General features: G+C 40.6%; 1 protein-coding gene across 5 annotated transcripts in view; it reads left to right on the top strand.

Moving 5' to 3' along the window:
* Nucleotides 1-23,721, top strand: part of CAMKK2 (calcium/calmodulin dependent protein kinase kinase 2) — a 51,036-nt gene that overhangs the window by 8,394 nt on the left and 18,921 nt on the right. For all 5 annotated transcript variants that reach the window (XM_072143319.1, XM_072143352.1, XM_072143326.1 and 2 more), the window contains exons 2-6: nt 11,487-12,057; nt 19,079-19,126; nt 20,372-20,425; nt 20,831-20,882; nt 21,982-22,115. In XM_072143319.1, coding sequence (XP_071999420.1) covers nt 11,536-12,057; nt 19,079-19,126; nt 20,372-20,425; nt 20,831-20,882; nt 21,982-22,115 — 810 coding nt within the window. In that variant the 5' untranslated portion in view covers nt 11,487-11,535. The remainder of the gene's footprint in view (nt 1-11,486; nt 12,058-19,078; nt 19,127-20,371; nt 20,426-20,830; nt 20,883-21,981; nt 22,116-23,721) is intronic.

The following is a 23,721-nucleotide window of genomic DNA, read 5'->3' as shown; positions in this document are numbered from 1 at the left end:
TGGCAGGGACGTAACTAGGAGAGGCTAGGCCCCATAGTAGACTTCTGCATGGGTCCCCCCTCCCTCTTAAGAAAACAAATACATATTTGTACACACACGTTTATACAATCACACACATTTATACACTCATATAAAGACACATTTATTATATACACACATAAAATTCTACACGGTATATACACATCAAATATGCACACATACTGTATAGTACATACACATTTTATTTATATATACATATACACATACATATATATTTTACTGCCCTCCAACTCCCCCTCACATTCTGGACCCTGCTATCTACCCATACATACTAATTTCCTGGAAGTGGATGATAAAAAGTGAGAAAATCAAAATGAAAGTAATCTCAGAATGTGCGTGTAAGCAGAACAACATGTACAGAAGCTATATCGTCAGTAGTGCAGGAGTTAAAGAAGCGTGTGATTTATTGTATTTTGTGACCGGATATACCATAATCCTAGATGGCCATTTTTACTGAATATGATACATGACATCTGATACAGTAAGATTAGATCTAATAGTTTAGTTACTGGCACAGAGAAAATTCACTCAACCAACAGTCACATCATTATCGAAAAATGTATTTTTTTTTTGTATAACTAAAACCTTCTGCTTTTGGGTTAGTACCCCTTTAAGGCTTCCACCTTTCCTATGCAGGCTTGCTTACCTTGTGCTTGCAGTAAGTCAGTGTGGGAGGCTGTTTATATTGCGTGGGCTGATTCTCTATTTTTCCTCTAATGGTTTTCCTCCAGCTGTTGAAGCCTGTTTCAGATTTCTGTTCCCTGCTATAATGTTATGAATGAGAGGTAAATGTAAGTCTCTTTATCTTCCATGAATTGTCTGTTCTTATGGACTGTGTATATATGGGCTGCCCATTTATCTTCATGATTCATTTATATCTCAGCGATTTTGTAACTATAATTACCCAGCGTGATGGCAGGCAGGGATTACCGCCTGGTCTTAATTGAGTGTGCCGCCATATAGTATTAGTAGCACAATCTATAGACCTAGAGCGGATCATTTATACTGTCCGACATGTGTAGTTACCAACACCATTACATTGGGTTATAGAGTAAAACGACAAGCTACTGCAAGAGGCATCACAGAAGTCTAGCTTTTTATAGGAAACCTGTGCAGTACATAGGGCTCAAGTTTCTATGATTTCCCTGCCTCAGCAAAATCTGCAACTAAATCCGCATGCAGTCGCCGCAGATTTATTGATGTAGTTTTCGTTGTTGGTGATGGTGGTGATTAGTTGGACTTTTAATTGAAAATTCAATAATTTGCAGATTTTAAAATCCACAATGCAAGCCAGTGTCATCGCTCTGGGGCATGTACATTAGGTTTTGAGAGAGTATAATGGAAAGATTTTTCCATCTTTGGTCCCATTTTTGCTTTTGACTTACAAATACTGATGCAGTCTTCAGACCAAAATACTGTAGTACCAATGAGAATCATTTTTGGTAGTGGACAGTAACAAATGCCGTAGTGGTTAGCATTACAACCTTTCAGCGTTGGGGACTTGGGTTCAAGTCCCAGGGTCAACATCTGCAAAGAGTTTGTATGTTCTCTCTGTGTTTGCTTGGGTTTCCTATGGGTCCTCCAGTCTCCTCCCACACTCCAAAACATACTGGTAGGTTGATTAGATTGTGAGCCCCATGTGAGCCTCTGAGAGGCTTGAGAAAGCGCTTCACAGCGCGAAACGGCCCGTTGCCTTGCCGCATGTCGGCGTCCTGTAACTGCAGGCTTGAGAAAGCACTTCACAGCGTGAAATGGCCTGTTGCCTTGCCGCATGTTGGCGTCCTGTAACTGCACCTGCACCGAATAAAACAAAGTTTGAAGTACCACACTGGAGAGTGCCGCACCTTCTTCTTCTTGATCGCTACACCGCTACTTGGACACCTGCGCTTGTGCTGAGCACCCGGGAGGTACGAACCCTCACAACTGATGCTCCCTGTATATATCATCCTAACGGTGTAAATATGAGTGGGGGTAGTGCCGGTATCGTTTCTACATGGCCCCCCCAATTATATCATGTGGCTTCGATTACTGGTCTCATTGTGTGGAGAAGAGACACTTTTTATGAGCCACCTGACAATAACTTTTGATAAACTTCACATTGTACGCATGGTATACAGTAGATAGAGTAGGACAATAAGCAATGACACTTTATTAATATTTTTAATGTGTGCATTCCAATGTCCCATATTTACCAGTTTATTTGCGTGATTTTCTGTTTATATAATATATACACATATTTTAGCCATTTATTTATTTGCAAGAAACCAGAACTACTTGCGACCAGTCACATGGGTGTGCTATGCTACATGGCCAGGATTTAAATACAATTCATTATGATATTTTAAAATATAGTAAAAACCCCTGCACTACTATGAAATATACAGGATATGGAATGATTTGTAATTTGCAGGATGTTGAAAATGAAGAGTTTTGAGGTCTGAAGAATGTTACAGGATTATTCTTGAATAGAAATATTAATATTAAATATTAAAAAATCTGTCAGAAGAGGTCACTGGTCCTCTCGTATGCCACTTTATTACTAGGTATGAGTGGTCCAAGAATGCTTTTATACACTTAAAGAGGACCCGTCACTAGATTTTGTCCACCCTGAGTAACAATGCCTGCTGATAAAGGGTTATAAGTCCTCCCCATATCACCTAAAATTAGATGCCAGTAAGGCACTGTACTAAAATAACAGACGGTTTTCTGATAAGCAAGTTAGCTTTTCTGACTCATGTCTGGTGTTTGTGACTCTTCTCTCTCTCAGGCTTTCAGTGAATCACACCCCATTATTTTGACCAGCCATTATTTTTCCCAGCCATACACTCAGTATAAATGAGGGGGTGGTACAAGGTGGTAGTGACTCCCGGATGAAGCCTGGCAGTCACCCCTGGCCTATGCCATGGGAGGGGCGACCTGGGGAAGAAGTAGCGCCTCAGACCGTCCCCCTCATGAATGTTCTGAGTGTATGGCAGTGCAATGTTCACTAGCCTTATGGGAAGGTTCCAATAAAGCTAGAAGTTTAGCACTGCTAATACTGGGGTAGCGCTAGGAGCTGTTTACATTACCTAGAGTGTTTTTCTACGGTGACAGGTTCTCTTTAACTACATCCTAGAAGTAGATGAAGGGGACAGAAGTGGTACACAAGCTAATAGGATTGTGGATACATAGCAGAGGAGATCCTGCTTCACCACCTAACATACAGTCTAAGTCCTCATTCACATGGCCGCATGCTCGTCTGGACTGGTTTCCTTGTGTAGCACACGACCGGGTGGAGAAGGGACGGGGGGGTTGAATGCTCCTCACTCCTTCCGTTTCCATTAAAAGCTGGTCGGCTACACTGGAAATCAGACAACATATAAGACTTATCCAGCTTGGTCACGGTGCAGTGACGCACCACATGCTCGTCACACTGTAAATGGGTGCCATAGGCTTCTACTGTGGCTATGATCTAGTCACTATTATTGTGGCCACATCACAGCCACAATTAATCACAATTTACAACATACAAAAATAAAATGTATCCTATGTCCCTTGAATGTTATTGGTTTAAATATATTTTCAATACATCCGTAACAAACCTCTACTTGGTGTAGTGAATGGGTTAAGTCTGAGAATCCAATCTCTGTGAAGGAGAAAGATTCACTTTAAAGACAGACCTAGAGCGAGCCCCTTCTAAGCGCGGGGAGCTGTGAGTTCTTATGTGCTCATCTCCCAAATCTGAATTCGTGTCACACAAGAAGTTTGCATTTAATGAGGCGAAGGATAAAAGGGGACAACTGATACAGTAAGAAGAGAAGCCAAGGGTCAGGCGCAGTGAGCAGCGCAGGGGTTTTCAGACGATACTGAGCCTCTGTTCTCATGAAGATTTGTGATTTCATTAGTGAGGCGTCTTCTTCTGTTTTGCCATAAGGTACAAACGTCCTGTGACCCTTTTATGAGATGGAAGTCACTTTGAAGATCAGTGTTAATGCATATTCTGTGGTAGATGATAATTTCTGTGGCTACACTGAAGCAGAATCTGAAATGTAATACATTGGCTGTTACATAGTTTGAGAATGAGGTCACAAGTGGAGCAGGATGCATCCATCTCTATAGGACGTATTTGAATCAGTCATCCAGTTTTTGTGGTTTCAGATTTCTTCTGTATGTATATTGTGTATATGTACTTGTCTAATAAGAAGCCAGTTGCAATATGTAGTTTTTTTTTTTTTTTTGCCATACATTCCAAAATCAATTCCAATCCATTGTGAACCATGAATTTCATAAGTGGTCATTCATTATGTTTCAGCTAGAAGGAAGATTGTTCATTATTGAGAAAACTCCATAATCTGCATGAATGGCTTCAGAAATTGTATCAAACTGAGGTAAACAGAGAGTTCTCTAAAGTTGAGGGAGAACATACAAACTCTATGCTTTGTGCTTTTGGGTAACGTGAAACACAGCTCCTCAGTGCATCATAGTTATTATAACGACAATGAATAAAGATCATTCTATTATCGGTAGATGTTATGTAGGCATCTGTACAATGTGTTTACAGATAGCAATGGTTGACGTATACCTCTAGTTTTAAGCTGTGCAAGTATAGGAAAGGAAATCTGTAATATATAACACATGTAGTATCAACTGTGTGTTCTTAAAATAAAGAGGAGATTCTACACCCCTATCTTTCTGCAACACATGGTCAGTATATAAGACATAATACAGCAGTACAGAGCTGTGTAGATGTCAATTTGATTCTGGGCTGAGATAGTTTTAAGCTAGAAAAGGAATATGACTTTGACTCCAAGGGGCATCCAGTGGATGTATGCGCCACACTATTTCTATGCCATGTCCTACCTCGCGTAGGCACAGCCAGCGACTATTAACGTGTAAAAAATCGCTGGTTGCAGCAAGTGTGCCAGAGCGGGTACAGGAATGTGCTGTGCCGGACCACTCTCCTGCTGGCCATGCCTCCCTTCACGCTCCCTTGGTGTGGAGCTGGCATCAAGTGGAAATCTCAAGTGATAGCGATAAGCCCCAAAGTTCTTGTCCAAAAAGGCAAAATGATCTTTAAGGCTTTATTTCTTATAATAATAAGAAGGTTTTTATTGGGAGTATAGTTCAGCTATATCTAAATAATTTATTGAAGTTAATATCTAGCATAAGGTATGGTCAATCATCATTTCTCACCATGTAAGCAATGTCTTCTTTGCTACATGTCTAGTAGAGTAAGCAGGCAATACCACGATGCTCGTAATATGGGAATAGGCTTGATGTTTGCCTCTGTACCGGACTGCAGTGGTCGCAAAATTGCCCCATGCTATAGACTCGAAATTTAAACGGGCACCAGACTGAGACTAAACAAAGGAGTTCAACACTGTATTGTATGCTGTTATATAGCTTATATAGAGGTACCCTGATGCCACTGGTGAGGGATCAGCAATCAGATCTGTCCTTCTCCAGCAAAGAATAAGGGAATGAGGTGCAGATTGTGGAACATTACCAGATATTACTGTCTGCAGGTATAATCCCATTGAACAAGTATTTCCGGAATATTTATAGCCAGGAATGACAGCTTTGCATATGAGGAAGAGGAACAGTCTGCGCTGGTGTTAACCGACATTGTAGCAGTTCACACTCTGAGCACATGATAAGTAATGGGTCTAAGGTGGTAACAGCCGGAATGCAGGTCGGAAGTAAAAGAGAAGAAATAACATTGTGAGATTTCTTTTTGTACTTCATGGGTTTAGTCTTTGGGAAACTACTCATTCTGCCCCCCCCCCCCTTGGGAAAGCAAATCCTGACTGAGAGAAACTGATCGCTTCTAGGTTATAAGATATTGTAGGTGACAAGTCCTGCGTTATAACCAAGCCTTTCTTGGCAAAATATGTGAATGCAGTGAAATCTTTTATTTATATGCAAATGAGTTCTTCAGTGCCCCATAGGGGAAGCAGGGAGGTTTGGTGTACATTCTCTTGCCCACTTATGGAATCCAGCGCTTTTTAATCTTTCGTTGAGAGTGCACTTCTTTCCATGTGAAACTGGTGAGAACGTTTTTTTTTTAAATTTATTTACCCCACACTGCAGCGCAAAGATTTTTTTAAATTATGAGATGGACAACACCTTTAAAAGGGGATGCATCTAGTTATGCAGTTATCATACAACAGACTATTAAAATGCGAAATCTGCCCCTTTCTTGTAGGTCATCTCTCCACTAAGCCAGGCAAGCCTATTTCATTGATATCCACCTTTGTTATGCAGATCGGTCTGAAGTGCTTTGCGGGGCGTTAACAGAGCCTTTCCAGGCATCAGCTCAGGGCATAGTCAATGCCCCATTTCGTGATTTGGAAACGCCCAGCACCTCATCCACACTGCCTGCTTTGCCGATGTAACTCCCTTAAGATCCACCTCTGAAGCTGCCACAGTTGTAGGTGGACTGTGCAGGCACAGGATCTGAAGAAGAAGAGCTACATTGGCAAGAGCAGGCAGTGTGGATGAAGTGGTGGGCATATAAGTGCGGTTGGGGGTGCTTGTTTGTGCCCTGGAGTTAGAAGATTATCGGTTAATGCACACTTTTGCACATTTTTTCAGCAGCATAACAAATGGGAATATTGATGAAATAAGCTTGCCTGTCTTAGTGAAGAGATGACCTGCAAGAAGGAAATCTTAGATGATAGATTTCATAATTACTCATTTACAGTATAAATTTCTTGTGTGTTTAATCATTTTCTTGTGTTTCTCTTTTACATCCGTCTGGTCTATTTTTCACAGATTCTCAAAAATTGAAAATGATAGTCACGGCCATCGATCCATTAAAAAGTATTTCATTTAGTGCAGCCGTGTACCGTATGTCTTTTTTTTAATTGTATTTTTTATTAAATCTTCAACAATTGAGGACTGTTACCAGGGCCCCGTCATGCTTTGGCTTCACAAGCTGTTACACTGTCTCCTCCTCCCCCTGCTCACTTGACACTTCCCCTTCCCTCTGCCTAATGTAATCTAACTGCAGCAGTTGAAGTTTAAGCACAGGGGAGAAGTACTCCTGCACAGTATAACAGCCTATGAAGCTAAAGCATGGCAGGGCTCTGGCAACTTCAGACTCATTAGCATTATTTTCAAAGTTTATTTTAGAAGGAAGGAGGCCATGGATATAAAATATAAGTAAATTGCCACAGTCACATTACCTGGATCTATGAGTAAGTGTCCCTGGTTTATCAAACCTCCTCTACTAAGGGAGCAGGTGGAAGGGTGAGGCAGTCTCACAGCCTGTAAAACTGAAACACAGATGAACTCTGGTAACATCCCTAGAGCCATTCATGTTCATTAGCATAATTGTACAGGTTGAGTTTAGAAGGAAGGTGTCCATGGATAACAAATATAGGAAGATTGCCTAAGTCACAGTGCCTGGATCTATGAGTATGTGTCCCTGGTTTCTCATGATGGATTTTGATGTAGATTTCCTTCAGTGGAATATTCCACCTTTTCTCTGAAGGTTGCACTCATATGATTTAACATGGCATTGTTTGACATCCTGTGTTATTTTATGGTTTATGATCTGTGTGGTGTTTTACCATATGCATAAGCTTGGCTCCCTTCCTGTGGGAGGTAATGAGGCAGTAAGTAGATTATGACAGCTCTTGTTGGATTCATCAGGACTCTGTACCATTTAAAGTAAAGATTGTACATCATAGTGTGCCCGCTCTGCCCCATCTATCCACAACAGCTCTCTCTCTGCTTTTCTTCTATACACATCATTTTTCAGCAGCTGTTGCCACAAGTGCTTTTGGCCCCTTGATGGATTTAGGGAAACTAACTTTCCAGTTAATGGAAACATGTTTATTTTGTTGTTTGGCACGAATCCTAAAAAAGCCAGCAAAGTTGTTTTGGAAACCTTTTCCTTTCCAGGGGAGCAGGGTAAGCTTACTCATCTTGATGGGAGCTAGGATTAACAATGACAAGAAACTACAGCAACTGTGCGGGCACTAATAGATCTCAATGTATCTGAGACTCATATTTTCCTATTTTATTGTTTATGATTAGTAAAATGTAGAGGACTATATAAAGATCCATGTCTGTACGGTAAGCCCACTGAGGACAATACTAACTTGTTCATCATAAGACTGCTCCAAACCATCTATTTTTTAGTGTTCTCTGTTTCTGGATCTAAACAGAAAAACAGGAAGCCCAACATAGATGTGAATCCATCCTTAGAAATTTCAACTGGACATAAGCAGATCACATTCTAGCTTCTTGCAGGATCACCCATCCTCCCATCCCACTAGTTTTCCTAGAGATTCTCTTTGTGATCTCTCTCCGAGCTGATCAGGAGATGAGGATCCTGAACAGAAGACAACTTCTATTAATGCAGAATTGTATAAGGATTTGTACCGGAAAAAAACTTTCCTCCCCCTGTGCTTCATATCTTATAGTTCAAAGAAAATACTGTATGTGGATGGCGAGAATAGCTTTGCATGCTGTGCTATTGTTGTCTTCAAAAGCGACAGATCTACCTATAGAACCAAGACTGTGGACACTGAACAGCGGGTTCACCAAAGCTTAATGTACAGTGTTATTAACATGAAGGGGGTAAGCTGGCTCAAAGCGATAAACTCCTCTACAGAGCAGTCGGACCTCTTGTTTCAATGGAAGAACTTGTTTATTAATGTTTTCCTGGCTTCATGTTGGTTTGTACTCAATGTTACTTGGACCTTTCCGATCCATACAACAGTTAAAAGGTGATCAGATTTAGCCACAGATAATAGTTAGAAAACATATTTCAACAATTCACAGGGAGCCTAATGTATGGTATTTAGCAGATAATTTCTTACCACAGTCCTGCAAATAGGCCTTCAATACTCATTTAAGGCTTACCTTAGGGAAAAAATACGATTTTGTAACACACACCTAATTGCAGATAATGCTGTGTTGAACATAGAAAAATGCTGTATATGCTTTATGTAAGATTATAATGATATCAGTTAAAGGTAATGTGATAACAACTTGGCTGAGACTTGGCTTGGGGTGTAGCCAAAGGGGGGGGGGGATGCAGATAATAGTGTAGATTTATTGGGGGTATTAGGACAATTTTCTGGCATACAAGCCCTGAAATAATTGTCAACCGTTAGTAATAGTGATTATTTCCCCTTTTAATCTACTTCTACGCCATGGGCGTGAAACGTTCCTGCCCGCACCTGCGCAATCTCTGCAGCCAATAAACTTCTATGAATTTGCACACCACTTTTTAGAATTGTACACCAATGTAGCCACGTCACGTTATGGGGTCACATCAAAGGGTCGGAAACTTCATCCAATGATAGATGTCCCCCAGTCACTATATAGGGGCAAATACTTCTGCAGAATTCTATGCAGACATTCATCAAGTGAAAACAGTTTAGTAAAAATTTTAGTGACTTCACTTTTCCCCAAATGGCAACTGTGCTCCATACAGGGAAAGTGCTCATTTGTGCCTGCAAATATTAACAATGCGCCCTTTTTACACTCTTAAAGTTGAAGTTCCCTCTTAACATAAAAATTCCCACTTTATCACCTTTAAAGGATATCTACCACCAGGATGATGGACTGTATGCAAATGAGCCTGAGGGGCTCCAGGCTCAATATGTGTTAATAGTCTTATTTGCATACAATCCTATATCCTGGTTCTAGATGTCCTTTAAACAACCCCTTTAATTTGTAAGTATGATGGGGCTCATTGGATCAGAACAATTAGCAGGCTGTTAAAAAATAATCATAGATATTTAAAACAAGCAAAAGAAGAGATTTCCGTCTGCTGTTTGCCTGTAATGGTAGAGAGTGATTTCTAGAGTTTGCTTATTATGTATGCACTGGTGAGTGAGGTACGTGTGCTGCTTGGGTAGAGCTTACGACTCCAGTTTCTATGGTACTAATTAACACCTCAAAGCTGCTAGATGCGCGATCATTGTCTTCATGCATCAGAATGATTTTCTTCTTAATTGATATTCATGCGGAATGTATTTGCATAAAATATTATCGTACCTGGTGGAAAAAGCTCATCAAAGATTCCAAACAGATTGTTCTTTTCCTAATAATGTAACGTCATTTCAATAGAACATTGAAGTGATTCACAATTAAAGGAAATTGGAGTCTGAACTAATTGCATTTAAATTTATTATTTAAAATTTATAAAATTTGACTTTTATGTTTATGCTGAGCTATGGGTTCCAATATCTTTATCTAGAATCTGCAGGATATATGGTTTAGTGACTTTCTTTAATATCCTCCAAGAAAAATAAACTAATTTTAATGAGTAAGTAGTGAGAGTTTTGCCCATTTTGCAGATGATTAAGCAATACATTTTAAAGGGGTGTTCCAGTCAAAAGAAAAAAAGTTTTCCCTATCCTGTGTGCTAATCTGTGGAGGTAACAGAAATGGGATAACAAGAACGAGGTTCTGCTGCACTCCAAATTAATAGAGCAACTGGTTGCGTATGCACTATTGTCTTAATGGCACTGAAGAAGCAAAGTAGCAATATATGTGTACAGGCAGTTCCCGACATAAGGACAACCGACTTGCAAACGGACCTCTCTGCCCATTGTGTCATACGGTGATTCACTTTGGAAGCTGGTTTCCAGTCCAAGGTTGCAATAATCAACTGTAAGATACCTGCGATGAAGCTACAAGAGACTATACACTATATGCACTATGCATTACAAAAAAAGTCTTTTTAACCCACTTTTTGTAACTTGTACCCCCCAAAAAACTAAAAAATATCTTTAACATTTGTTCATTTATGGTGCATTCTTGGACCACTTTTAAACGCACTGAAAACGCATTCGTTTTTGTATGTTTACCATGCGTTTGGCTGGTTTTAATCCATTTTTACAGCTGCCTATGATTCCAGATATGAAGAAAACCAGATTAAAGCAGCCAAACGCATGTTAAGCAATCGAAAACGCTTGTGTGGTCACACGTTGCATTTTTGTTGCGTTTTCATTGCGTTTTGAAAAGCACTGCAACAGGTGAGGAGAGGTTGAAATTGTTCTCTAATTTAGATACTTTATAGTGTCCTTTGATTACAATTCTCTAATTTACATTTTTATTCTGTGCTTTAGAATATACAATTTATGTATATAAAATACTGATATTTTACTCATGTTAGAATGTATTCACATAGGACCACACATTGACATTGAGGGTGCGGTCACATGTACCACTAGTGCTGAGGGCGGGTCTCTGTCTGATCACATCCGCGTTTCCAGTGAAACGCATGCGCTTCGTTGCCGATCACGTGCATTTCACTGGAAACGCAGATGCCATCAGGTCGAGCCCAGTGCACTAGCGCTGAGTGTTAACCGCGCCCTCAGGAGTATTGTTCTCTAATCTCCAGTGTACAGCATGACATTTTGGCTAAATTTGGCTTCATTTGTATTTAAAAACATTGTTTTCATACAAGCTAAGGTTTGGTTACATATTTTGCTTGCTTTTAGGTTTCAATGGAATCCCATTAAGTGATTGCATGAAGCGTGGTCATACACCATGTCATCATGCGTGTCCAAGAGGGCTGCTTCTGAGAGGTCCATCCTGCAAGATGACCATGAAACATCAAGCCAGCCTCATATTGTCTGTAGTTTTTCTGCACTGAGTTTAGACCTAGGGATGGAATCTGTTATTGTGGTCACGGAATACGATTCCAGCATCTCTGAACGGGACCTTGGCCAGAATGGGGAAACTGGCCAGCAGGTGGAGGAACCTAAGGACACCTACAAGGAACTGCCTGATTATCACAGACTTACTGAAAGTGGATGTATAATGAACAGCACAGAAGAGATTTTAAAAGACGGTAAAGATCAGAGAGCCAAACTCAACATGACTAATAGAAAACTTTCACTTCAAGAACGTTCTCCCTCTGCTCAGTCTCCAAATGATGATGTTGGTGTGAATGGACGATATATTTACCCATCTCTTCCATATTCTCCTGTGACATCACCACAGTCTTCTCCTCGTTTGCCACGAAGGCCAACAATCGAGTCAAACCGGGTTTCCATTACAGGTTTTCAGGTATGCACATTGGATCACTCACAATTTTGTAAGGTTTGAGATATAAATTTGCTGAATAGCATTAACTGTGCATATGCCAATGTCACTTTTTAACCCCTTAAGGACGCAGCCATTTTACAGCTTAAGGCTCAGCCCGATTTTTTGGATTCTGACTTGCTTCGCTTTATATGGTTATAACTTTTGAACACTGTTACTTATCAAAACGATTCTGAGATTGTTTTTTCCCCACATGTTGTACTTCATTTTAGTGGTAAATTCTGGCAGATAAGTTTTGCGTTTATTTACAAAAAAAAGAAAATATGATAAATTTTTTGAAAAATTTGCCATTTTCGAAATTCTAAATCATTGCGTTTTCAGGCAGATAGATTTACCACCTAAATAAGTTGCTGAATAACATTTCCCATTTGTCTACTTTACATTTTCATAATTTCTGAAATGTCTGGATAATTTATTTTGATGTCACGCGGCTTACAAATCGAATATCGCTTTTCCGGATTTTCAGAATTGACTATTTTGGGGATAAATACAGTTTTGAATGAAATTTTACATATTTAGCATCAAAACCCCCTATATAATCTACCCATTTTCAAATCTGCACCCCTCAAGCTATCAGAAACAGCTTTTACGAAGATTGTTAACCCCTTGAGATCTTCATAGTAATTGAATCAAAATGGAGGTGAAATTTAGAATGGTCATACTGTTCCCTTATACGTTCATTTAGCACTAAAATTTACACATTTCCAAAATATAAAAAGAGAAAACTCTCCATACAATTTGTTCTGCAATTTCTCCTGAGTACAAAGACCCCCCCACATGTGGCTGTGACTTGTTTTATGGGCGCACAGCAAGGCGCAGAAGGGAAGGAGGGCGCTGCAGCTGCCAGGATTTTAGTTTCCTCATTGGCCCCTTTTGAAGGCTATAAAATTTTCGCTTTTTCGTTATTGGGGCCATGTGACGGCATTTTTTTTGCGGGATGAGATGCTTTTTCCATTGTTACCATTTTGGGGTTGGTATCACCTATTGTTGAAAATTTAGGAACTTTTTTTGAGGGCAGGAGTAGAAAAGCATCAATTCTGTACTGGATTTTTGACTTTTTTTTTTTTGGTGTTCACCGTATAGACTAATAATCATGTTATCTTTATTCTATGGGTCGATACGATTACGGGGATACCAGACATGAATATATTTTCTTACGTTTTACTAAATTTGTCAAACAAAACCCTAATGTGGGGAAAAATCTATAATTTTTGTATTGCCATCTTCCAAGTGGCATAACTTTGTTACGTTTTTGGCTACGGAGCTGGTTGATGGCTTGTTTTTTGCGGGACATGTTGTACTTTGCACCAGTATCATGTCTGAGTACATATGGTTTTTTGGTCGCATTTTATAGCATTTTTTGTGGGATTGAATAGGTAAAAATCATAATTTTTGGAGGGTTTATAACAGTTTTTTTTTACGGCGTTTATCGTGGGGGTTCAATAATGATTTACTTTTATTCTGCGGGTTGTTACGGACGCGGTGATACTATATATGTGGGGTTTGTGTTATGATTTAGACTTTTTTTTTGAGTTATATGTCTCTTTATATGTTTTGGGGGTTTGGGGCATTTTTAGTGATTTATGACTTTATTTTTTTATTGAATAACTTTTTTTTTTACTTTTTTACTTTTATACCATGGGATATGAACAAGCAATCATCTGATTGCTTGTTCATGATAATATTCTGCAATACTCATGTATTGCAGAGTATTATCAGTGTCAGCCTATGCACTTGCATAGGCTGGCACTTTGCCAGTAAGATGACGTCACAGACGCCATCTTACTGGCAATTCTTGCTAGTAACTCTGGGGTCCAGATCGGACCCCAGAGTTACTATAGCAACGATCGGCGCCCCCCGAAAACGGTTCGGGGGGGCCGATCGTGGGGGAAAGACACCCCAGATACTTGTTAGATGCCGCGGTCGCGCTGACCGCGGCATCTAAAGGGTTAAGCACCCGCGATCGGAGACAACTCCGATCGCGGGTGTTACACTGGGGTGCCGGCTATTAGTTACAGCCGGCACCCCGTGTTTCCCGATGCCGGTTCGGCTCAGATCCAGAGCCGAGCCGGCATAAGCGCCGTGGCGGATATATCCGCCACTGAGCGCTAAGTCACTGCGCTCCGTGGCGGATATATCCGCCGCGGAGCGTGAAGGGGTTAACAACTAAATCTTAGGGGGGATTCACATCGGTGATTTTTCAGATACAGATTGGTTTTCTCCTTATTAAACCATTCTTTTCGATGGGCTTTTCCACTGATCACTGGTCAGTGGAAATAACTGTAGAATCTGAACTTCTTGAATAAAGTGTCAACAAAGGTACGGTGGAAAAAACTGAAGTGTGAAAAAGCCCATTAAATAGAATTGTTCTGTAAGGCATCAGGGAAAAATCACAGAAAGAGAAAACCAATCAGTATGTGTCCATAGGAGTTTGTGGAAACATTGAAGACAAAAAGTTCTTTCAGTGGAAAGATTTATTTATTTTTTTTTAATAAGTGTAATTATAATTTTTTTTTCTCTATCTTCTCTTTTTGTTGTGCATCTAATTCAGCATTCTCCTCCTGTATTCACACAGACAGCTAATAGATATGGAGATGCTGGAAAATTTTATTATGATTTAACTCCTTGGCAGCAAATTATTTTTACAGAGCTTAATTATTAAGTGAACTATTCCCTAGCTATCAAAAGAGTTAAAGAATGCCTGTTGTTTGAGATCATTTTAATATTGTTGGGAAGCGTTGTGAAAATATTTCTAATAAACTTTATTGAGAAACAGGCTGCAAAGTGCCTCTTAGTAACAGCTTTTATCGCTGTTTATAATAAAGATATATAATTACATTGTCCAAATCATCACTTCTTTTTACCATTCCACCACGTTGAAACATTTGAATAAAAAGTGATCAAAGAGGTCATAGAGACCCCAAAATGGTAACCATGAAATTGACACAAAGAATGTATATTTTCACATCCTCATACACTAAAGTATTAAAATGTTATGAGCTAAGAGGAGTGCGGTACAGTGAGTGCCGGAGGTAAGTAAATATATGCGTCCAGGCCATTTGTATATACTCTAGTATATGCCAGATGGGGCTTTTTCAGCACAAAAATTATGCTAATAAAAGCTTATACGCCAGTATATATTGTAACTTAATTTAATAATATACCACAGGTCATTTTGATATATAACTTGCTTTGTCTCTGGTAAGTGGGACAGCTGTGGAAACCCGTTTCTTTTTGTAACGGGTAATTTTTTTTTTTTTATGAAAACTTTAATTTTATTTTAAATCATGTGACACCAAGGAGCTCAATGAAGTCCTCTGGTGGACACTTACGCTCTACTTATTTTTTACTTTTTATTGTAATGTTAATTAATTTTTTTTTTTCAATAAGCCTTTTATTCGTTTTTCTCTTAGTAACATACAACAAAACACATAAAGGACTTGCAGGTCCCTTAAAACATATAGTAACACTTTGTGGTTCAATCAGGTATATCTATTGTCTTCTATATTTCATGTTCCCTTCCTTCCTCTCTCCACTGTAAATTTTCCACCCATTGTGTTGCTAATCACTCTAGACCAAATCTTCCCAGTCACCCCCGAATGTTTTCTGTCAGGTACCATTGGGTAAGGGTGAAGGGTCGTACAAAGGAGGATCTCTCAGCCATGCGTGAAGTAGGTGGTGAGAAAAGCATCTCCATTTACAGAATAGTCAATTTAGATTTCTGTCTTTCTGCGTCCAGTCTATCCAGATAGAAGAGTTTTTTCAATTGCTTGAATACTCTGGATAGAATTGGGGTTTGGGGTTCTAGCCAGTTTTGCAGCAGGCAGAGTTTGGCTACCAGGCATGAAAAATGTTGGTATCATTACAGGTGGGGTGGGTTCCTCCTCCTCCTCTCCCCTGTCTAGTGGAACAGGTGTAGTATCGGGTCTCTAGGGATCATATAACCCAACATCCGATTTCCCACTTGCTGTATTTCCTCACAATAATCTTTTGATCAGGAACAATCCCACAATCCATGGTAAAGTTCTGTCCCTGGCCTTTTACACTTGGGACACTCAAGTATGCAGTCTGGCACTGTTGGTGATGGTGGCAGGTTGAATTCGTATATGGCCCTGTGGATTGTCCTAAACTGTGAGTCCCTCCACGTCTCGTTGGATACAGCATTGTGGAGAGCTTGCCATCCTTTTAGAATCTTCTCTCCTATGCTGGTGTCCCCTAGTTTCCGGTTCCAACCCCCAAATTTCAAGTCTTTTTTTCTCATGAGACGGTAGAGCACAGAAATACTCTCTTTCGAGATGGGCAGGTCTAGCATCACAACTAATTCCGTTCGCTTGGTCTCTTCCTTCACCTCTAAGAATTGAGGTGAGGAAGCCCCCCACCTGAGCATGCTGGAAAAACATGCTGGAAAAATACTCTAGTGAGCCATCTGTGCTCCTGTCGGCTCATCAGATCTTTGGCCACCTGAATGCCTTTCTCCCTCCATTCTAGAAATAGTCTACTTCATTAATAAAGATCTACCTAATGTACGACTAATTGATAAACTCAGTTGTAATGTTCAAAATATATGTCCATTGATCACTATGCAATCAAGTATGTTAGGTTGCAACACAAATTACTATATGTAACTATTGTTTGTTAAAATAAATAAAAATGCAGATGCAAGTGTTTGGAATTGGACCATGGTAGGTGAAATGCATTTCGGATCCTCTTCAGGCTACTAAAGTGTCTTTATATGTCACTGCTCTTTGGATCTGGGTAGGAATTTTCCATAGGGGCACATGTAGCAATTTTGGCAAATCCCAGGGGCGACAGTACTCCGATTCACCCAGTTAATCTGAGTGGGGGTTAGTCTTATTCATATAGTCCTTTATATGGCCGAAAATGCAAGGTAAATTGTACCTTCTTCAATCCAGCAGATTTAGACCCCCTTTTTCCTTTGCTAGCATTAGTTTTTGCAGGCTGATACATGGACAACGCCCTCACCAGAGGAAGTGTGTAAACTATTTGTTCAAGGCCAATATGTCCCTATGTGTCATAATTAGTGGGATTGTCTGTAGGGGATATATGAGCTTAGAGAGGGACTTCATTTTTAATAGATGTACTCTTCCCACCGCCTGAGTTCATGGCTGATTTTTTTTTTTTTTTTTTGAATAAGTGGGGGTAGTTGAGCCTACTTTACTCAAGATTCTGTTACTGGTATGTTGAAAATTGAAGTTGGGAGGGGCCCTCCAGGTTGCCTGGGTCCCAGAAAGAGTATTTAGCTTTTGGTATGATTGATCTGAAAACTGGAGAACACAGTGTATTCCGAGAGTACATGCATTACCCCTGTCAGATGCTGTTTAGGGTCTGCCATAAATGGAGCCATGTCGTCCGCAAACGAGGCAAGATGGAGGGAGGTGCTTCCCACTCTGATGCCCTCATACTGGGGAATGGACTGCAGATATCAGGCGAGCAGCTCCAGAGCCAGATTGAATAGCAGAGGCGAGAGTGGGCATTCCTAGCGTGTACCCTTTTGTAAGAGAAAAGATGGGATGCCCACTCTGGCTCTCAGATTCGCATACAGGGCCTGACAAGAAAACATGGAACGGACCCATAAAGCCCATGTGGTCCAGCACCTGCCCCAGCCATCTCCACTTATCGAAGGTGAGTCGATGGTGACCAGGGCAGGTGGTGCACCCTACCGGGGTAAGGACATCGCAATGTACACGGCCAGGAGTACTGTTATTTTGGTGACTGCAGATCTTCATTTTGTGAATTTTACTTGTGCTGGTGTAGTTAATGTAGGCATGATTTCATCCACGTTCACCAGCGATATTGGCCGATGGGAAGAAGGCCATTCTGGGTTTTTACCGTCTTTGGGCAGTAGTTAATATCTGCTGTTTTGAGATGTTCCGGGATGGGGGAGCCCTGTATCACTTGTGTATATTATCCAGTCAAAGTGGAAGTCACCTGGGCTTGTAGGGCTTTATAAAATTTGCACAGGTATCCATCTGGTCCCGGCGCTTTACCATTGGACAAGGATTTAATGACACATTGGACTTACTCGGCAGTTATGGGACTATTGAGGCTAGCCACAACGTATTTTTGTGTTTCATTGAGGCTAGCCAGCTGCTCCTGAGTCTGCTTCGGCAGAGTTACTTTATTTAAGAAGCCATTCCCCAGGGCATTTTCCTGGGGAGTGTCCATGTATAGCTCCTGATAGAATTCCCCTAACCTTGTATTGATTTCATTGGGGTGTGCCTGCTTGTGAGCCTCGCTAGGATTTGTTAAAAACGTTTTATACGCTTGCCTTACTGCTGAACTTCCTAAATGACTCCTTTGTGGTCTTTTTGAGAGCCCAGACATGGTCACTAATGCGTCCCCTGATCATTGTCTTTTGCTGACTCCCAAAAAAGCATGGGGTCTAAGGCATGTCTGCCATTTGTTTCAAAGTGTTCAAGGCACCATCCCTTTAGGAGGTCAGTAAAACTTTCATCTTTGATTAGGAATGATGGAAATCTCCACAGGATATCTGTACCTTTTGGACACAAATCTATGAGGTCTAACAGGGGGAGTGGTCGGATATGACATATGGCCTATTTCCACTCTTTCTATTCTGGTTACCAACATCTGGGATACAAGCAAGTAATCTGTCCTGGACCATGTGTTATGTCGAGAAGAGTAGTAGGTGAATTCCCTCCCCTGTGGGTTATGACAGTGGAAGAACTCCACTACAGTGACCTCAGTATCAGGCAAAACTGATCTAGGTTTGCAGCTACACATGAGGCATCAGGGAACTGCCGAGTCTTCTAGCGCCATTGGCTTTGCTGCTTCCTTTATTCACTACATAGAGCGATACAACATGGACAGGGAAATGCTGAAGCAATCAAAGGCTATCTGGTACCTAACCTATCCTGGATAGATTGTAGGAGCTTTCAAAAAATTGTCATAGGCCTACATTTTGGTGAATAACAGTCGTAATAATGTTTATTTGTTGTTTTTTAAGGATTGTGTCCAGCTTAACCAGTACAGGCTTAAAGATGAAATTGGTAAGGTGAGTACATGTGACCTGTGGATTCCACTTTTTAGACTATTACTGAGCATTCATGTGTACAAAGTAGGAGGATTGCTATTGTACATTTTCATTTAATCTTCTAAATTTTATGGTGTCATTTTTAAGGGTGTGTATGTGTGTGTTCACACCCTTCAATAAGGAAATGCAATAAAGTACAAAACATACACAGTCCACAATTCCTACCAGCATTTCTGCCCTGGTTTTTCTATATTCATTCAACCGGTTGTGTTTGTTTCCGCAAGTTATCCTGGTAGAGCTTGACTTCTTTCTGGGAGTTCCATAGAGGTGACTGTAGCAGCAAAATACACACAGGCTTGCGTCTCCTTCATATCGGGCACTCAGTCCTTGTGCTTAGTGACGGACCCCACAATCATACAGTTACTCTTATCCTGTGGATAGCATATGGCTTGTAGTTATCAGGATACAATTTTCAGCAATGTGATTTATGGTTTTATATATTGATATTTTATGGGTGCAAAGTACTACAAATAGTGGAAAAGCACATTGCTGATAAAAACATTTCAACTTAATGAAATGCTGTACACTTAAAGCAGGGCACACATGTAGTAAAGAATGTATATCATAAGTATTTAAAGGGAACCTGTCAGTAGGATTGGGGCCCCTAATGTTCCAGCATGGGATTTTGGGTCCTAAACCATACCTGGGTCAGTGGCCACACTCTTGAGATTCTAGTGCTAGAGGAGGCAGGGAGATGAGGGATATTTACAGCTTGTGTACTGTGAATAGAGAAGCCGAGTTCATTACATCAAGTTCTGAACATGCAGTGAAGCAAAGGTTTTTAAATGCATAGGACGTAAAATAGTTGATTATGTGTTTGTCTTGCTTTAAATCTATAGTATATCATTAAAATAATTATTGTCTATAGGCTGTTTTGTAAAATGCTATTAATTGATAATGAAGACAATAACAGTTACAGTATAAAAAGGGTCAAAAACTATAAAACGGCATTAGCACATTCTCGTCTTATAGTAATACTTCTGTGGGACTAAACACATAATCATAAACTAGTAGGCTGGATTATGCTTATGAAATAATTCTACCCACATATGGCTGCCTTTCAGTGCGTAGACTGTAAACCTTTATTCATCCTCCTTAGTTGATTTTCTGTATTATTGTGCACAATATAAATGAATGAGTGCAAGGGGTTTCCACATGAATTTCTATTTGAAATGCATTACATGTGATTTGTTTGCATTCCTACAGGGATCATATGGAGTGGTGAAGCTGGCATATAATGAAGATGATAACACCTACTATGTAAGTGGACTCTAATTTTAAGGAGAATGGTATTCTGACCTTAGAATTGTGAGCAGGTTTCACTTACATACCTGTACATTACTATTACTATTATATGGATCTTCCCATAGTTTTTTTTTGGTAAGCGGGAGTCTTTGTAAGGTGGTTATATTATATCTATTTGGGTTTTGTGACAATGACCACTCTCTTGCTTTATTCAGAAAATAAATATAACTTGGATGATCTGTACTTCATATTTCTTAATAAATAGGCAAAGCAGGGCTGTAGTTACTGGCAAGTGATGAGGAAGTACCGATATGTTTCTTGGAACTGTATGTGTGTCATAGAGAGTCATTGTAATACATTTCATAATAAAACTTTATACTATTGCATATTTAAAACTTTTCTCTATTCATTTTCATACAGGCAATGAAGGTTCTTTCTAAGAAGAAATTAATGAGACAGGCCGGATTTCCACGTGAGTCTCACTATAGATTTGTGATATCAACCGCACACTATTCTGAGTGCAACCATGGAAAAAATCCATAGTACATTCCAGGCTTTTGAATAACTTAAAGTAAAGGACATCTACCATCAGATTACCGCATGGTAGATGTGTCTCACTCACCTCCTGTCCCGTGGCCATTTCCAACATGCATCTTTTATTATATTCTAGAATGGTTGATTTTTGTCAAAATTATAGTTTTAGAAATATGCAAATCAACTAGAGGTGCTCTGCAAAGCACTTTAAGGCACCGCCGACAACTACATGCATACCTTGGTGCCTCCTGGCACTGCATACAGACCGCTATGAGAGCTGCTGACATCACCAGCTATCTCAAAATCTCATAATTGCATGATAACACGTCTTCTTGCACGTAGACAGTGCCAGCAGGCACCAAGGCATGTGTAGTCCAGGTCGCGGCGGTGCCTCGAGGTGCTTTGCAGAACACCTTGAGTTGATTTGCATATTTATAAAACTATAATGTTGACGAAAATTTACCGTTCTAAGATATAATAAAAGAGGCATGTTGGAAACAGGCACAGGACGGGGAGGTAAGTGATACACATCTACCATCAGGTAATCTGTTGATAGATGTCCTTTAAACTTGAACTTCTTACACATCATTTTTCACATAATAAAAAACAAGACAAAGAACAAGAGCAATCCGGAGCATATTTTAGAGGATAAGTCCATGCAGACCCTTTTAAGGTCTAGTGCCCCCTGCAGGAAGGCACTACAGTATAGCCCCATAGCCAGAGAAAGCAGTGTAGCAGGCAGTGGCTTCAGCTAGGTGTCAGTAGAAAGATATAGTTTATCATGGTAGGAATTTTAGAAACTTTATAAATCATAAAGATCTTTGCTGCGCAGGCGGTCATTTTATAATCGCATCAGCAGTGCGTGTGGTGCTCACTTGTCAGACGGGCTGCAAACAAAGGATCACGTTCCCTTTGTTTGTTGTTGGTGCAACTCAGGCTGATTTGTATATAGTCTTTCATCCTGGTGGTAGGTGCTCTTTAACTTCCATGTATCTTCAATGTATCTTTATGTAAATCTACACTTTTTCATTTTATAGGTCGCCCACCTCCCAGGGGAGCAAAGGCAGCTGCTGATGGTGGTTCACAAGCAAAAGGACCCATTGAGCGAGTCTACCAGGAAATTGCAATTTTAAAGAAACTTGACCATCCTAATGTTGTGAAGTTGGTAGAGGTAATTTTCATAATTAATGGTCTTTGATTTGAAATCATGTGTAGTGGGTGTGTGTTACTGCAGGATAATGTTGCAGTTGCGGTTTTTAGCGTTGCAGTCTCAAAATGGTTTATTTTTTTGAAGCATGCTTGTTTTGCACCAAAAATGCAACTAAATGTAGTTCACTACAGTGAGATCACATCAGTGATCATCGTAGGAACAGAAGTTCAGAATTGGCGATAAAGTTGGATATATCCATTGGACAACCATAGACTTCCCATGTAATCATGCTGGACTTTTTCATCTGTAGTTTTTAACAAATGCACATAATGATGATTATGAAGCCTTATGTGAGATAATAATTTCTATACAAAATATATATTTTAAAAAAAGTGACAAAAATGGTACAACTACAATTTCACAGTCCTCCCTCACTTACATTTCTGCCTATGTAAAAAATATATGGTAGCTCTTCTCCAGTCTGAGCATAGTCTGGAATATGCAAAAGAGTTCCCGTATATACTTGACTATAAGCTGAATTTTTCAGCACAAAAAAATGTGCTGTAAAAAAACTAACTTGGCTTATACTGTAGTTCATGAAAAAATTAATTCTGTACTAGCCTTTCCGATGCCCCACAGGTCCTCTTCTTGCTTCCAGTCCTCCGGCTCTGTCTTGGGGTCCCTGCTTGCTGCCGGCACCAACAATAGTTGGCGCTAGAGGAGGGGCCGGTGGTGCTCACAGAATGTTGGCAAAAGCTGATGTTGTAGTTTGTGTGTCAGGGGACAGGGACTCGAAGACTGAGTTGGAGGAACAGAAGAAAGAAGAGGACCTGTGGGGATGTTGGAGTATAGAGTTTTTTGGGTTTTTTTTATCAGCTGGGCATACTCTGGGCAGGGGCTGCCGGCTGTATGCTGGGGGCAGGCGCCAGCCGGCTGTATGCTGGGGGCAGGCGCCAGCCGGCTGTATGCTGGGGGCAGGCGCCAGCCGGCTGTATGCTGGGGGCAGGCGCCAGCCGGCTGTATGCTGGGGGCAGGCGCCAGCCGGCTGTATGCTGGGGGCAGGCGCCAGCCGGCTGTATGCTGGGGGCAGGCGCCAGCCGGCTGTATGCTGGGGGCAGGCGCCAGCCGGCTGTATGCTGGGGGCCAGGGCCTACAGGGTCCCCCAACAACTGTTTACAGCTGTCTGCCTCACCGTCGTTAGGTTACTGGCCTGTACATTTAAGTTCATGGCAGAGCAAGGGAACAACGTTTCCTGCTCTAACATTCACATTGGAGCACGCAGGAAGTCGGGGGGAGGGGTCAGGGAGGTAAATAATGCTGGGGGGGCTGTATATAGATAATGCTGAGGGAGGGCTGTATGATAATAAACGGGGAGAACTGTACATAGATAATGCTGGGGGAGTGCTGTATATAGATAATGCTATGGAGGGCTGTATATAGTTATTGTAAGGGGGCTGTTTATAGTTTATGTCTGGAGGAATGTATTTAGTGATTACTGGGAGCTGTATATAGTGATTCCCAGGGGGCTGTATATAGTGATTCCTAGGGGGCTGTATATAGTGATTCCTAGGGAGCTGTATATAGTTATTGTTAGGGGGCTCTATATAGTTATTGTTAGGGGTCTTAT

Source organism: Engystomops pustulosus, chromosome 1, assembly GCF_040894005.1.
Source record: "Engystomops pustulosus chromosome 1, aEngPut4.maternal, whole genome shotgun sequence".
Taxonomy (NCBI): domain Eukaryota; kingdom Metazoa; phylum Chordata; class Amphibia; order Anura; family Leptodactylidae; genus Engystomops; species Engystomops pustulosus.
Note: the sequence above shows the minus strand (reverse complement) of the source record. Positions and strands in the feature narration are given on the sequence as shown.